Source organism: Falco rusticolus, chromosome 4 (assembly GCF_015220075.1).
Source record: "Falco rusticolus isolate bFalRus1 chromosome 4, bFalRus1.pri, whole genome shotgun sequence".
Lineage (NCBI taxonomy): Eukaryota > Metazoa > Chordata > Aves > Falconiformes > Falconidae > Falco > Falco rusticolus.
Window position 1 is genome coordinate 13674384 of NC_051190.1, and position 16047 is coordinate 13690430.

At 69.5% G+C, this 16047-nt stretch overlaps 3 protein-coding genes across 3 annotated transcripts; 1 reads left to right on the top strand and 2 right to left on the bottom strand.

The window, feature by feature from the left end:
- Positions 1 to 492: 492 nt before the first annotated feature.
- Positions 493 to 2190, bottom strand: NDUFAF3 (NADH:ubiquinone oxidoreductase complex assembly factor 3). Its single transcript, XM_037386921.1, has 5 exons — positions 2129 to 2190; positions 1758 to 1950; positions 1594 to 1660; positions 1186 to 1286; positions 493 to 1003 (listed from the first exon to the last, which is right to left on the bottom strand). Exons 1-5 carry the CDS (start codon positions 2182 to 2184, stop codon positions 908 to 910), a joined length of 513 nt encoding a protein of 170 aa, XP_037242818.1. The 5' UTR covers positions 2185 to 2190; the 3' UTR covers positions 493 to 907.
- Positions 2191 to 6240: 4050 nt separating this feature from the next.
- On the top strand, positions 6241 to 10971 carry DALRD3 (DALR anticodon binding domain containing 3). Its single transcript, XM_037385796.1, has 13 exons — positions 6241 to 6508; positions 6601 to 6887; positions 6971 to 7251; positions 7504 to 7562; positions 7659 to 7781; positions 8090 to 8160; positions 8772 to 8830; positions 9197 to 9279; positions 9363 to 9486; positions 9598 to 9656; positions 9767 to 9880; positions 10105 to 10173; positions 10410 to 10971. Exons 1-13 carry the CDS (start codon positions 6338 to 6340, stop codon positions 10527 to 10529), a joined length of 1620 nt encoding a protein of 539 aa, XP_037241693.1. The 5' UTR covers positions 6241 to 6337; the 3' UTR covers positions 10530 to 10971.
- On the bottom strand, positions 10868 to 15980 carry WDR6 (WD repeat domain 6). Its single transcript, XM_037387258.1, has 6 exons — positions 15871 to 15980; positions 13376 to 15797; positions 12938 to 13033; positions 12620 to 12736; positions 12293 to 12411; positions 10868 to 12186 (listed from the first exon to the last, which is right to left on the bottom strand). Exons 1-6 carry the CDS (start codon positions 15971 to 15973, stop codon positions 11696 to 11698), a joined length of 3348 nt encoding a protein of 1115 aa, XP_037243155.1. The 5' UTR covers positions 15974 to 15980; the 3' UTR covers positions 10868 to 11695.
- Positions 15981 to 16047: the final 67 nt, after the last annotated feature.

Sequence of the window (16047 nt, forward strand, 5' to 3'; positions counted from 1 at the left end):
TTAAAGCAGCTAACTTGTCAAGCAAAGCTTCCCCACGGCCTCACCCAGGGCTGCGGACTACAGCCACATCCCACCCCCCTTGGGCACACAGAGGTGGCAGGGTTTGGGGCACAAGCCTGCTATTAGGTACACGTACACCCTTCCCCAGCCCCAGGGGCGGCATCCATGGCCACAAACCAGTGCAAGGTAGGGGTGACATGACAGTGACCATCTCAGTGTCCCCTGCTTGAGCTGAGCCTGCAGGGAGACAGGGTGCAGCACCCAGGGACCACTTGCAGCTCGAGGCTTCGCAAGTGACACTGGTGCTGCAGAGCAGGACGAGAACCCACAGGAAAGCCCAGGGCAGGCCAGCACCAGCTGGGACACACCAGTTGCTGGTGCTGGCTGTGCCAGTGATGCCCCTGGCACCAACGCATGCTGCCCACAGCAAGCTCACTCACTGCTGGTGGGTTACAGCCTCGCGCTGCTGTGTGTTAACCACCACGCAATCGCTTTGTGTGTTTCTGATTTACATGTATTTTCCTTGAGGAGCTCCAAATGTGCCGGGGGGTGCACAGCTCACCCCACTAGCCTCCACCCTGCCCCGGGGCCACGGCTTCTTGCTGCCAAGGCACCAGGCACCACCTCGGCAGAAGAGCAGGGCTGTGGGTGCGGCGCTGCCAGCAATGCTCATGCCTCCTGCTGTGCCCCACAGCCCCCGGCCTGGGCAAGGAGGCCGAGAAGCCAGGGACATCGGGCAGAGCCGAGCCCACGCATTTCACAGCATCCTCCCGTGTGCAGAGCAGCCACCCAGCCAGCAGCTCTGAAAGCTTAATCCAAAGCGCTCCTCCACCAGGAGCAGTGATGCTCGGGGGCTTCAGGCAGGCGAGGGAATTGCTGCTCATCCCCTGGCTGCGGCAGGCAGCACCTACAGCCCCACGCAGGTGCCCCGCGGAGGGATGAGCGCAGCAGCCACCACACGCTTTTCACTTGTTAGGAAGTTGAAGGTTGCACACGCATTTGGCTGTGAAACAGAAAAGGGAGTGAAGCCCCAGCCCTCGGCCGGGAGATGCTGTCCTTCCCCGCTGGGCACACGACCTCCCCTGCTCCCTGCCCATCCCAGGCAGGCAGAGCCCTGGGGGGGGGGTCCCAGCGGCCACCCCCAGCCCCTTCATCCGGGTGCTGCCCGTGCACACTGCTCCTTACCGTGTCCTGCACCTCCACAGCGATCCCGCACTCCCGCATCTGCTTCAGCGTGGTGGGGTGGAGCCGCTCCACCCTGTCGCCCGTGCCCAGCACCAGGATCTCTGCAACCAGGCCAGCACCGCAGGCAAGGGTGGGTGGGCAGGGCCGCGCTGGGGCTGCCTGGGCCAGAGCCGCCCCCCCTGCAGGGACCAGCAGCCCCCCCCCCCCCCCCCCCTACAGGAGCCCAAATGGGGGGGAAGCCTGGCCTGCTGCCCCCCTCCAGCCCCCCCTCCGGCCCCGCTGCAGGGCAGGAGGATGCCAGAGCAGCTCCTTCCCCCCAAATGGCAGCACGGGGCTGGCGGGGGCTGTGTCTGGGGCCTCGCCCCGCTGGCCCCAAGGGGCACAGCCTGGCCCGGCTGCCCCACGTACCTATCTGGGGCTCCAGCAGCCGGAACAGCGACAGACTCTCCTGCGAGATGTCCCGGTAGGAGCCAACCTGCAGGGACGCGGAGGGCACTGAGCGGGGCAGACCCCCCCGGGCGCTCACCCACAGCGCGGGGGGCCGGGCAGCCCCTGCCCCGCCGGGCACTCACGTTCCACTGGAGGATGGCGCGGGGCAGGACGGCGCAGGGCCCCACCACCAGGTCCCCGCTGATGGTGAAGCCGCGGCTGTTGTAGCCCTCGATGAATATGGTGCTGGGGGACTCGGGCTCCAGCACCGTCAGCCGCGTCCGCTGGTACAGCTCGTCGTCTGCCGGCGTGAGGCGGTGAGCGCGGCACGGCACCCTGCGGGGACGGGGAGCCGGACACGTGGGGCCCACGGGCACCGCACAGCGAGCCACGGGCACCCCCCAGCTACCCCCTCGGCAGCCCGACGGCCACCGCCCCTGGGCCACAGAGCGATCCCCTCCGCCCAGCCGCAGGGTGCCGGCCGTGGCCCCGGCGCCCGTGCCCGTGCCCGTACCCGCCCGGAGCCCGCCGCACCACCGGCGCCAGCAGCCGCAGCGCCGCCACCGCCATAGCCGCGCCGCCACCGGAAGCGCAGAGCGCCCCGCCCCTGGCCTCGCCCGCGCCCCCTGGTGGCCGGCGGCGCCGCCGCGGAGCGGGGCTGGGACAGCAGCACCGGGGGCGGGAGCGGGGCCGGCCCGGGGCCCCCCGGTGCTCCCACCTCCTGCCGGGGGGCGGGCAGGGAGGGACGCGCTCACACCTACCGACACCCTCCCTCCGCGCCCGGGCCCGCCCCGACCTGGTTGCGCCCTGGCCGGGCTGCGGCCGGCGCCGGAGCGAAACCGAAAGCGGCGGCGGGGCGGGGAGCGGCGGGTGCGGGGCCCTGGGGGCCGAGCTGCCCCGGCCCTGCCTCGGCGGCGCGGGGGACCCGCCCGGGGTGCCCCGATCCCCGCCGCCGGGAGGGCCGCGGACCGGCCCGGGCTGCTGCGCCGGAGGCTGCGGGGCCGGAGGTGAGAGGGGAGCGGGCGGCTCCCGGTCCCGGGGCCCCGCCACCCCACGGGCGGCCGGGCCGGGCGTCGGGAGGGAGCGGGACCGGGGCCGGGGCCGGGGCCGGGCTGCGCTCCCGTCCCGCAGCCGCGGGGCGCCCGCCCGGCTCCGCACCCGGCCCCGGCCTGGCCCCGCCGGTGGCTCGGGGCTGCCCCGGGCTCGGCACGGCTCCCCGGCCGCCCTGCCGGCCCCGGCACGGTGTGCCACGCCGCGGGGTGGCCGCTGCCGGCCGGGCTGAGCCCCCGCCGCCACCTCCCCGCCCCGACAGGTGCCGGGGTCCTCGCCCCCCTCGCCCCAGGCCACACGCGGTGGGGCTGGCAGCAGCAGGGGACCGGGGGCGCGGTGGGGTGCCCTGGGGCTGGGGACCCACGTGTGTCCCCCCGTGCCACCCACCTGGGGCCAGCCGGAGCCCCGGCACCGCGGGGGCTACCAAGGGGCTCCACGGTGTCAGCGACGGGACCTTCCCCGCTGCCGCACCGCGTGGGCTGGGAGGCGTCGGGGATCCCCGGCACCCCGTGGCCAGGCACCCTCGGTCGACGGTCAGCGGCAGGGTCCCGGGTGCCCCTCGGCGAGCGCCAGCTGGAGCAGGTGGGGTTCCCCACACGGTTTCACTTCCCCCATGGCGAAGGCCCGTGGGCCGCCTCACCGGGCTGGCGGGTGGGCTGGAGGCGCTGGCAGCAGCGGGGGCCATGCGGTGCCGCCACCGGGCGCAGGTGCTGGGGCGGGTGCCCTCCCTCGGGGGTGGCTCAGGTTTCCAGGCCGCGGTGGGGGCCGCTGGGCTGGCACCAGATGCTCCAGCCCCACCGGGGCTTTGTTCGAAGCAGTTTCCTTTTGGCTCAGCCGTGCCGCCCTCCCCTTGGCACCCGGCCCACGGCGCGGGGGGAGCCGGCGGCACAACCCCAGCCTCTGCTCGCACCCCCAGCCACAACCAGCCCGGCTGCGGGCTCCCGTGCAGCTCGTCCGCCCTGGTGCCTGGCGGTAAGTCACCCTCTCCCCCCCTTGGCCTGCCAGCTGCCCCCCGGGTCGGGGTGGCGCGGTGGTGGCCCCTGTGCCCATCCCTCCTCGGCGCCGGCGCGGGCAACGGAATCCCAAAAGCAGCTGTCCCCGCTGTGCCCAGCTGCCCTGGGGTTTCGTTACCCGCGCTCCCGCCCCCGCCTCGCCCCATGTGCCCCTGCACCCCGCTGCCCGCCGCCCCGCGCTGGGCCAGGGGCGAGAGCCGCCTGCCCCGCTCCAGCCCCTCTGTGGGGCCAGGGCAGCGCATGGGGGCCACGCTGGGAGAAGAGGGGTGTCGGGATGGGGGTCACTGGCGCCCAGCCTCGCAGCTCAGACCTCCACGCCGGGGCTGGGGGCTCTCTGCTGCTCTCGTGCCCCTGACGGCTAAAAATAGCAGCTTGCTTCCTGGGGACTAACCGCCTGGGCGAGCGTGCCGAGCGGCAGCTGGCGTGGATGTGGCCACCTTCACCAGAGTGGTGCTGGTCACGAGATGCTGTATGTGCTTCCTGCTGCCTCCGGCCCGCGCCACGCTCTCCCTGGTGCCCGGCGGCCCCCCAGCGCTGGCAGGGGTGAGCAGTGCCCGGGCAGGATCCGTCCCCTAGAGAGAGACAGCTTTGGAATGACACGATCACTCCCGCTGAGCAGGCAGCCAGAGAGCCATCGGGGATGTCGTGTCTGTCCAAAGCTCTTTCCGAGAGCACCCCCTCCCCCGGGCCACTGTGCTGCCAGGCCTCGTGTGGGCTGCCTGTGGGGACCCCCGGCACTCTGGGGATGGGGACGGATCCAGCCTTGGACCCCACCCCAAGTGGTGACACGAGGTTGGAGTGTGCTCCCAGCCCGTGCCGGCGCGTCCCCTCTGGCCAGCTGGGCAGGGGTCGTGGGTGGCTCCTGCCCTGCAGACAGTCAGCAGTTGGTCTGGTGTGAGCAGGATTCTCAGATCACCTCTTGGCTGTGGGTGGTGCAGGGAGCACCCCGCCATGGCACGGCCCCGCAACGCTGCGGGGGACACCCAGGGCTGCGGGTTTGCCAAGGCTGGGGGCTGTAGCCCCTGGGCTTTAGAGCCCACGGAGCCCCAGGACGATTTGCTGTGTTTCTGGCAGAGGCCACGCGATGAGCTGTGCTGCCAGGATCTGCCCTCGCCCTGGCCCTGCCAGCGCACAAGCCCTGGAGGAACCGGTTTGGGCCCTGCAGGCAGAGCGCCCCCCCCCCCTCCAGCCTCATGGGGACAGGAAGGGAAGGGCAGGTCCCCAGCTCCGCGGGGACACATGCTCCCTGCTGCTGGTGGGACGTGGTTTTGGCGCTTCCTGATACGCACTCCTCACCGAGCAGGCCTGGTGGCATGGGGCTGGGGCACGCCGGGCCCTCGTCCCTGTCCCCGGATCAGAGCTGGCTTCGACTCCAGCCCCAGGGGGAGCCATATCGGTCGCTGCCTGCCTGTCTGCACTGTTCAGGGAGCCAGGCAGCTTTGTGGGCCCTCCACTCTTTCAGATCTATGCTTGAGATGCTACTGCTGTGGAGGAGCTCGGATCTGCACGTGTAATCAAGACCGCAATGGCACGATCTAATCGTTTCCAGCTCCTTCCTCACGGGGCTGATGAGTGGGATGCTTTGCTAATGTGCTAGGCAGGAGGGCAGCTCCTGGCACCCATCCTTCCTGCTGGGACCAGCAGAGCAGCCAGAGCTGGGGCAGCAAGCAGGCTCAGAGGAGGGCACAGCAGGGAGGGCACCCACAGCTGCTCATTGTCCTTCGCTGTGCAGAGCTCAGTTGCCTCACAAGTGCAGGTGAGGCTCCTCAACCATCTTGTCACACCCTAGCCAAGCCCTGGGCGCCTCAAGGGTGGCAAGGCTGAAATGGCAAGCCTGGGCCTGGCAGTTACTCTGTGCCCACAGCCAGGGTCTTCTGGTCCATCCAAAACCACCCGCCCGCCACGGCCCAGGGCTGCCAAACCTGCCCACGGGGCCCCTTGCTGCCCTGTGGCTCCCGGCAGCCCAGGGGCAGCTGCTGGCACTCAGCTGCACTTGCTGCCCGGGCAGCCCGTCTCCTGTGCAGTGGCAGCGGCTGCCTGGGCCTGTCCAGCCCTGGCACAGTCTCTGGCGCTCCTGCTTCTGCTCAGCAGCCAGTGGCTTCGGTTCTGGGCCCCCTTAGCGCCTGGGGACCGGCGGGAGCAGCCCAGAGGGGGCTGAGGAGCAGTGCCCCCTCCCCTCCGGGCTGGAGCTGCCCCTGGTCCCCAGCCCAGGGCTGCGGGGGGGCAGCGCTCCGCCCTGCTGGTTGTTGGCCCCGCAGCCTCCCCTCAGGGTGCCACCGCTGGCCCTCCGGCGGCCAGGCCATGCTGGCAGGAGGCTGTGCCGGGACCGGCGAGGGACTGGGGCCTCCCCAGAGGCCTTTGCGGAGGGCGGCAGTGCCGGGGCACACACCCTGCCGAGCCCCACCGCGCTCCTCAGGCACCGGGCACCCCGGCCCGCCGCACCCACCATGGCGGCCCGGCCCTGCCCGCCGCGCACATCATGGCGGCCCCGCGCCCACCGCCCCCAAGATGGCGGCCAAGCCCCGCCCGGCCCGCCCACGCCCAAGATGGCCGCCGGGGAGCACCGCGCGCCGCGCCCAAGATGGCGGCAACCTGCGCGCGCGGGCGTGTGAGCGGGCCGGTGATGTCACTTCCGGCGGACAGCGGCGGAAGCGGCGGCCATGGAGGCGGGCGAGGGCAGGCCCGAGGTGGCGGCGACGCTGCGGGCTCTGAACGGGGCGCTGGGTCGGCCCGCCGCGCTGTGGGTGAAGGAGAGTGGCGCCCGCAACCTGCGGCACCGGGACTTCCTGGCGCCGCGGGCCGCGCTGAGCGCCGCCTTCCCCGGGGGGCAGGTAGGCCGCGGCGGCGTGGGTCAGGCCGCGGCCAGGGCCTGCGGGCTGGGCCCGGTACGGTACGGGCCTGACTCTGCCGTCTCGCCCGGCAGGTGCCCGCTGACGTCGTGGCGGGAGTGACGTCACTGCGCGGCCCGGGGGTGCTGCCGGTGCGGGGCTGCGGGCACACGCCGGCGGGGCTGGCAGTGCAGGTGCGGCGCCCCGAGGCCTTCCGGCGCCTGCTGGGGCCCCCGCCCGGCCCGGCCCCGGCCCCGGCGGCGCAGGGGGGGGTGGTGGTGCTGCACTGCCCGGCCCTGCGTGGCCCCGCCGCCCTGCGGCTCCGGCACCTCCGCCCGCTCCTGCTGGCCGACCACCTGGCCCAGCTGCTGCGCACCCAGGGGTGAGTGCCACACCGCTGCCAGCGCCCCCCTCCCCCTATGCCGCAGGGTCGGCTGCCAGCGCCCCCCTCTCCCTATCCCGCAGGGTTGGCGTCTGCCTGGTCCCTGCCCTGGCTGAGGAGGGTGACCGGGAGCTCCTACGGCAGCTCCACGTCGACTGGCCCTCTGGCTCCGGTGGCTCGTCCCTCCCTGACGCTGTCTTGGCCTTGAAGCGAGCGCTAAGCCGGTCCCCCTGTGCCACAGCCTGTGAGCGGGGGCTGGACGCAGCCGTGCTGCCCGAGGATGTCATCTGTAAAGTGCACTTGAAGAGCTTCATGGAGCAGCAGGGCTTGGTGGGCTATGACCCCAATCTAGATGTCCTTCTGGGTGAGCCTCATAGTAGCTCTAGTGTGACAGCAGGGGGACAAATGGCTGCGAACAGGCCTGTTTCCTTTTTTTCCTGATTGGTTTTACAGAAAATAAGGGGGTGGTGATGTGTGTGTTGGATCCAAATTGCCTTCTCCTCTTACTCCCCTTCAGTCTGGTTAGAGCCAGAAATGCAGCCAGCCTGGGGCAGACCAGATAGTGGGGGGTGGCTAACCTTTTGTAGCCCACTCTGACTGTCCTTCCTTCTTTCAGTGACAGAGGGGAAGCTGTGGTCCCTGGCTGAGCTGCAGCAAGCCGTTCTGCAGTGCACGGTGAGTAACTGCAGCGCTGCCTGCCTCTCGCTTCCCGGACATCATTCCCTTACGTCACGCAATAGCATTTGAGCTCCCTGCTGTGCTCTGTTGCAGGCTGGAGGCCAAGGGAGCTGCTGCAGCATCATACACGTGGTGAGCTGTGAGGAGGAATTCCAGCAGCAGCAGCTGGATCTGCTCTGGAGGATTTTGGATCCGGGAGCCCACACGGCTTTGCAGGTGAGGAACCTCTGACCCTCCTCACTGTGGCCCCCAGTACCCTTGCGCTCGGCCAGGTTCCTTCAATCCCCACAGCAAATGCTGAGGCCCTTGTGAGGCTTCCCTTTCCCTTGGTGGCCTCCCCACACTCCTGCCAAGCCATGAAGCAGCATCTCGGCCCTTGGGATTTCAGTCCTAAGGAAGGGGGGCAGGAGAAGACCGCAGTGACACAGTGAGAACAGAGCTGGTTTTAGTCTGGTTCTCCTGCACTGTATTTTGGTGGAGGTCTGGAGTCTGACCTAAGCCCTGGCCTCTCCCCTCTCTTTCAGAAACACCTTGTCTGTGGGCCAGTGAAGGTGACAAACCCCCCATCGCCCATCGGGGCAGAGCAGTACTTTCAGTAAGTTGGTGTGTAGCAAGGTGCCTGCCAAGGCTCCCTGTGCTCTGTCTGGCCCCGTGGGCGCACAGGCAGCCACCCCGCAACACTGAGCGAGCTGGTGGTGCACAGAGTTCTGTGCAGTCCATCCATTCTGCTTTTCCTTGGCCTCAGGGTTGTTTCAAGAGGACTGGAGGTGCGGGATGGAGCCCCCAGGGCCCTCCCCAGTTGCAGTGGCCTCCTCCAGCTTCTGGCCCTCAGTTCTGCCAGAGGGCTGCCAGAAGGGAAGGCAGCTGCAGGGGCCGGGTGCTGCAGTGGTGCAGGACGGTGTCTCCCTGCCTTCACGCATTAGCAACAGCCCTGGCATGGGGGTGGCCCTTTCTCAGCCAAAAGGCAAAACTTGTCCCCAGTGCAGTGGCTTCCTTGCAGCCCTCTCCAGGCAGCGCCACAAGGGGCTGGCTATGGTGCAGGTGTCCCTGCCCAGCCTGCAGAGGTTTTGTACTGCTTTTGCTTGGCTGGGTTGCTGCTGCAGTTGGGAAGCCCTGAGCAGCCCAAAGGCTGGGGGAGCCCTGGGGCACTCTCTGGGGCCAGCTTAGCCCAGGGGTGGTGGCTGTGAGTGTCTGTGTTCCTCCCAGGCTCCGAAAGTGCCAGATGTACGAAGCTTCTGTGATGAAGTATGGGGAACTTGCGCAAGGTGAGGGTTTGCTCTGTGCCTCCATGCGCAGATGCTGCTCCATCCCCATCTCCACTGCTCCCACGAGTCTCCCCCCTCACCTCCGAGTCTGCAGCCAGTGGGGCTCTCCTCCCCTGCATGGTGCTCCCTCTCCCCTCCCTTATGGAGCCTGGTGCTGAGCCTGCTTGGGCGCAGGCATCTAAACTGCCACGCAGGGCATTGGCGCAGAGCAGCACCTGCAGACGGGGGCCAGGTCTGGGGAAATGTGGTGGTCCCCTGCTGCCACCTGAGCCCCCTGGCCCTAGGGCGGTTCCTGCCTGGGCGCTGGGGGTGACAGTACATTGGAATGGAGCAAGCTGTGTGTGATGCCACTTGTGTTCTCCACAGATGAGGCCTGGACTGAGGTGATTGATACCCTCACGGTGGCTGCCATCAGGTTTGAGATGCTGAGCACTGCTCACCGGAGTCAGGTAGGACAGGGCAGGCGAGCCGTGGGAATGGGGGAGCGGCTTTGGGCTGAGCAGCCTGGACTGTGACTTCTCCCTGCCCTCAGATCACCCTGGACCTGGAGGACAGCAGCATCTCCACAAAGGGAACCAAGAGCGGTGCCTTCGTGATGTACAACTGTGCCCGGCTGGCCACACTCTTCGCCACCTACCAACAGGCCGTGGAGCGGGGTGAGCACCAGCCCCGTGACCCCCCTCTTAACAGTCACTGCTGGGCCGTTCCTCATGCACGGAGCTGCAGGGGCTTCTCCGGGTGCAGTAACACTCCCGCCTCCATTCCAGGCACGTACCCACCTCTGCCACCAGCGTCGGAACTGAACTTCTCTTGCCTCCGGGAAGAGGTGAGTGCTGACAAGGGGAATGCAGGGACCTGCACGCCCTCAGCTCTGGTGGTGGATGCTGCTGGCCCAGGAGGATCCAGCCCTCTCTTACACACGTAATCCTTTCACAGGGCGAATGGCTCCTGCTCTTCAACTATCTCCTGCCCTTCCCTGAAGTCCTGCAGCAGGCAGCACAGCTACCGGCACCCACCAAGGGAATCCGGATCACAGCCAACACAGAGACAGTAAGTGCCACGTGCCGTAGCACCCATGGGTGCTGCTCCAACAGTCCTTGCCTAGGGCAAAGCTACATGCTGACAGGGTGCGGCCCACCGGTCAGTGATGCAGGGGTGGTGCCGAGGGAAGAGACTTTGGCACCAGTGGGGCTGCTTCTGCTGTGGTTGGGATGGGGCAAGGGCCCAAGGCCGGCCAGACCCTGCCATGCCAGCAGAAGCCGTCTGTCTTGCAGGTGTGCAAGTTCCTGATCCAGCTCAGCATGGATTTCAGCTCCTACTACAACCGGGTGCATGTCCTGGGGGTGAGTTGGACAGCCCAAGCCTGCAGGCTTGCGGCCCTGCAGTCCTTCCTGGGGCTGGACTCCAGTTGTGGGGCAGCTACGTGGGGAAGGGGGCTCCAGGGTGCCAGCAGTGTGATGCAGCCCAGCACCAGCCCCTGGATGCATACAGGGGGTGCAGAGGCAGCAGTGCCTCTAGGGCTAGCCTGTCAAGGGGCAGCATGGCCACCAGGCTCAAGTTGCTGCTGGTCTCCCTGCAGGAGCCGTTCCCTCACCTCTTTGACCAGATGTTTGCCCGCCTCCGGCTGCTGGGAGCAGTGAGGGATGTGTTCCACAGTGCACTGGCGACTCTGCACCTCCCTCCTCTCAGCCAGATCTGAGCCACCACTGAAGGGCTGTGCCGAGGTGCGACAGGCACCAGGACAACATGCCATGAGGGGAAGGACAGGGCACGTCCTCCCTGGCAGGGTGAGGGGCTGCCCCACCGTCGGGCAGGGAGTCGGGACATGCCTCAGCCCCACGCAGGTGCTCCCCGCCGCCCGTGCCATTTGAGGGTTTGGCCACTCGCCACCTGCAGCTGTGCCGGGCGTGGGCGATGGGCGCCCTGCCACATCCACGCCAGCAGAAGCGAGGACGCCTGTAGCAGCCGGCAAGCCGGGCTGTGGAGTATGAGGGAAGGTGGCACCAGGGACCAGTCACCACAAAGCCAGACACCAACTTTGCTTCACTCAGAGCCATGTATTGAAGGTTGCTCCGTGCTGGCAGGGAGCTGCTGAGGCTCAAGGCTTGCTTGAGCTGGACAAATACACTTGTTGCTGGACAGAGGCCGTGTGTGTGAGTCTGACCCCAGCAGTGCACCTTGCTCCAGGCAGGGCTGGGGCCACGTGCCGCTGTTTGTCCTTCTCCTTCTCTTGCTGTGCAGGAACAACCCGCTCAGCTCGAGGCAGCGCTCTGGGGGTGGGGTGGCCAAGCCCAGGCTGGCACAGCCCCCCTCGTCCTGCAGGCTGCTGCTGCAGCGGATCTGTGCTCCTGGTGAGCTCCACTCATTTCTGCAGAGTCCCCAGCACCGCGGGGCCCGGGCCATCGCACGGGGCCGTGTTGCGGGGAGCAGAAGGCTGCAGCCTGCTGTGTGCCAGACCAGCGCCTGACTAGTCTTGGCCACCCGCGGCCCTCAAGCTTCCAGAGCTGGGCCCTGGTGCTCAGCACCCTCCTGAGCAGGTTGCTCTCTGGGACCAGGGCTGGACAGCCCGGATGTGGGTCCCTCGCACCTTGGGGAGGAGGAGCTTCTCCGGGGCAGGGTGGGCTGATGACCACACTCTATTGCCTGGGGAGCAGCAGGCTTGTCCACGAGGGGTCACATCTGCCTTCTCCCTTGAGAGCACCGGCCTTGAGCACCCCAGATGTGGCTGTGTTGTCTGCGAGGGAGCCGAGCACGCCTGTCCCCTCAAGAGGGGCCACATCGCCATGCAGACTGTGTGACCACATCACAGGGGCTGCGGTGACGGGCAGAGCACAACCGCAGGGTGTGTGCTGCTCACCTGTCCCATTACTGGGGAGCCTCTGGTGGAGGGGGCTCGGGGGGGGCCATGCCACACAGCATCTCCAGGCCCTGCCCGCAGAGCACGCAGTAGTACCGCAGCTGCCCCCCAGCCTCCCTCACCTCCCAGCAGTCCAGCTCGGCCAGGTCAGGCACGTGGAAGAAGGTGGTGCTGAGCTCGTCCAGCCCGCCCGGGTGCCGGTGCCACAGCGTCAGGCGCTGGTCCACGGAGGCAGAGAGCAGCAGGTCTGGCCGCAGCACCCGGATCCCTGTCACGTGGGCAGCGTGGGCACAGGGCCGGGCCACCCGTTCCAGGACGTGCAAGCAGGTCCCCCCTGCGGCCTCTCCCCCGCCCAGGGCCACCTCCAGCAGGCAGACGTGAATGGAGCCATCGTCGCTGCCGCTGGCCACCAGGTAACGTCCCTCCGGCATCTCGCGGATGTGAAGGCTGTTCACACCGCAGCTGTGGGCCATGATGGTGAGCAGCGGTGTGCCCAGGGCTGGGAAAACAGGAGAGTAACTGTCACCTTGGTCAGAGAGAGCAGAGGAGCCACCAGCGTGGCCTCCCTTGGGAGGCAGAGCAGAGCTGCCGGTAGCTGCACCCACCCAGGGGCTGCATCTCTCCCTCTGCTTGCTGCAGGGTGGCCGCCGCCTCCGCGATGGGGCTGGTGATGTCCCAGAAGGCGATGCTGCCATCGGTGGCTGCACTGCACAGGAGGTGCCTCCTAGAAGGGACATGTTGGGGGAGCCTCTGGCCATAGCCCTGTGGCGGGCAGACCCAAGGGTCCCCATCAAGACCTGGGGAAGTGGCAGAACAGCCCCTGCGGACTGACTTCTCCCTTCCCTCCGCCTGCTGAGCTGCTGGCTGCCTTCCCTGCAAGTACAAACACTTCCCAAAGTCTCAGCAGCTGCAGCACAGCGTTCAGGGCTCACCTCTCCCCTCCTGCCCGCGTGTACAGAAACGCTTCCACCTTCAGCACACAGCGCTGGTGGTGAAACGACTCTGCCACCAGCACCAGCTTCCGAGCAGCCTCCAGCAGCCCAAAGACCCTGTGATGGGGCAAGGAGGCAGTTGGCTGTGGGAGAAGCGGGCTCCAAGCACCTCTACCCCCACTTGCCACCATGCGCCATCCTGCTCCCAGCTCCCAGCTGGCTATATCCATGGCAGCAGCCTCTCCTGCAGAGCCTGCTCTGCTCCCATCGCCAGCCCCAGCTCTGCTCTCCCTGCCAGGCCCAGTGACGGCTCCTCACCGGACTGATCCGTCGCTGCAGGCAGCAGCCAGGAACTTCCAGGGCATGGGCAGCTGCTTGGTGCTGGTCCCAGGAATGACCGAGAGGGACATGTACCTGCAGCAGACACATGATGCTTGCTGCCTCAGGACGCCTGCAGCCCCAGGGATGCAGGTGGCCCAGCAGAGCAGCCCAAGCCCAGCGTGGGATGCAACTCTGAGCAGTCAGAGATAACGAGAAAAAGACTGAGCCTTTCCCTAGGCCCAAAGGCCCCTTGAGGCCCAGCCACTGGGCACAGGACACCAGGGGTGCGTGCACAAAGCCACGCTGGCTCCTTCTGCCTCAGCAGGGCCCACAGCCGCACAGAGCAGGTATCCCAGTGGAAACCAGTGCTGTTTCCAATACCTGTCCGGACTGTGGCCACTGCTAACCCTGCCCTGGGCAGGCCCTGAGCATCACCTTGTCTCTGGATCCATCTTGATGAGCTTGTGCCTGTTCTTCTTCCGCTCCCAGTGCTCGTCCAGGCGGTGGGAGCCCACATGGATGACCTGGCAGGCCACGGCGCTCTCGGAGGCTGGGTCCCTGGCACACAGCAGCCGGTAGCACTCGATCTGTGCCCGGCCACCCGCAGAGAAGAGCAGGACAGACAAGCCCTCATCCCCGAAGCCTTTGTCCCCAGGTCCCATGGAACTGGCCAGCGCTAGAGCCCTCACACTGGAAACATGATCACTGAGCCGGGCAAGGGGCACGGCCGCCCGGGAGCACTCGCTGAGCATCAGGATGCAGGCCATGGTGTCCTCACTGCCGGTGACGAAGATGTTAAGGGTGGCATGGCCAGGCACCTCCACCGCCCCCAGACGCCGCACACAGGTGATCTCCCGCCCGTGCAGGGAGGCCAGGAGCACCTGCTGCTCACAGGGCTCGGCGTCGCGGTGGTACAGCATCACGTCCCCACACTTGATGAAGGCGAAGGCCTCGGCCAAGGGGCTGCTGTAGTAGCTCCAGGAGCGATGCCCCCCACCGCAGGGGATGCAGTGGAGATTCTCGCCAGTCCTGCTGCTCCACACCACGAAGTTGTCAGCGTGAAAGCCCATCACGAGCAGGTCCCCGTCCGGGGTGAAGCGCAGCTCCTCGATCCACTGCAGCCCTTTGCAGGGCCTGTGCTTCCGCAGAACCTCCAGTTGCTGGTCCCGCAGGCGGAGCTGGCGGTAGACGCCATCCCGGCCGGTGCTGTAGATGTATTCCCCGTGGCAGGTCACCGAGGTAACCCCTGTCTTCCCATGGAGCCCGAAGAGCACGGACACCGGGGCCTCAAGGGGAAGAGCCCCTTTGTGCACCAAGCGAGAGGTCTCCGACTCGCTGCTGGAGCCCTCGCCGCCTGGGTTGGTGCCACTGCAGGTGATGCCAGCGCTTTCCGCAGCCCGGCCCGAGCAGCCGCTGCAGGGGAAAAGGAGGAGGGAGCCACGGCGGTCCCCGCAGAGCAGGAGCCCTGCCCGGGGCAGGAAGGCGGCGCAGGTGTGCCAGCGCTGCCGGCAGGCGGGCAGCAGGTACCGCCCCATCAGCCGCACGCCGGGCGCCCGCCCGGGCCGGTGCGCGACGTCCAGCCACAGCAGCTCCCCGTCGGGCCCGGAGGCCAGGAGGGCGGCGGCGGCGGGGGGCAGCCCGGGCCGGGGGGCCCAGCCCAGCCCCCGCACGGCTCCCTCGAACGGCCGCAGCCGAGCGGCCGCCCCGGGGCGGCTCAGGGCGAACAGGAGGAGGCGACCGTCGCCGCCGGCCAGGGCGCAGAGCGCCTCGTCCCCGCCGGGCAGCGGGGCGGCCGCCAGCACCCCGCGGGGCCCGGCGGCGGCGGCGGGGGGCAGCACCGGCGCCCAGCGCCCCGCCGCCGCCTCGTAGGCCGCCAGCTCGCCCGCCTCGCCCAGCGCCAGCACCCGCCGCGGCCCCGCCAGCAGCACGGCCCGCGGCCGCCCCGGGGCCCCCAGCGGGATCGCGCCCGGCGCCGCACGCCGGGGCCGCCACAGCCGCACGCCGCCGTCGTCGCCGCCCGTGGCCAGGCGGCCGCCGGCGGGCAGCAGGGCCAGGGCGCGCAGGGCCCCCCGGTGCCCGCGCCGCGCCCGCCGCACGCCGCCGCCGCCGTCCCACTCCAGGCAGGCGCCGTCCTCCCCCGCGCTCACCGGGTGCGGCCCCCGCAGCGCCACGGCGGCCACCCGCGCCCCGTGCCCGTAGCACACCAGCAGGCAGGCGCCCGCCCCGCCGCCCGCCCCGTCCCCGTCGCCCAGCTCGCCCACGGCCCAGAGCCGCACGCTGCGGTCCTCGGAGGCGGAGGCCAGCAGCCCCCGCGGCGCCGCGTAGCACAGCGCCAGCACCGCGCCCCGGTGCCCGCGCAGCCGCTGCCGCGGGGCCGCCGCCGCCGCCGCCCGCCACACCACCACGGTCCCCGCCGCCGTGCCGGCCGCCAGCGCCAGCCGCGCCCAGCCCGTCCCCGCCAGCACGGCGCAGCGCAGCGCCCCGGCCCCGCCGCAACTCGCCCGCTGCAGCCAGCGCCCGCCGCCCCGCCACTCGTAGAGCGCCACGGCCCCGCCGCTCAGCGCCAGCGCCAGCCGCCCGCCCGCCGCCCAGCGCGCCTCCCACACGCGCGCCCCCAGTTCCCGCGCCGCGCCGCCGCCGCACGCCGCCAGCTGCGCCCCGCCGCCCGGTCCGCCGGCCCGCACCGCCAGTACCGCCAGCCAGCGCCCGCCGAAGGCCGCCACCCGCCTCGCCGCCCCGGGGCCGCGCTCGGCCCGCAGCCCCAGCACGCTGGCCTCACGCAGCACGCTCCGCCGGCCCGCCGCCGCCGCCGGCCCGCCGCCGCTCAACCGGAACGCCACCACCTCCGGGCCCGTGCCTGCGGGACACCGCGTCAGCCGCCGCCGCCGCCGCCCGGCCCGGCCCATCCCCATCCCCGTCCCGCCGCTCACCCGCCAGCAGCACGTCCCCCGCGAACTCCAGCGCCGTCACCGGCGCCACCAGCGCCACCGACTCCATCTTGCCGCCGCCGCCGCCACCCGGCCCGCCGCCCATTGGCTGAGCCCCGCGCGCCGCTCCCGCCCCGCCTGCTGCCCATTGGCCGCACCCTGCCGCCCCGCCCCCCGAGC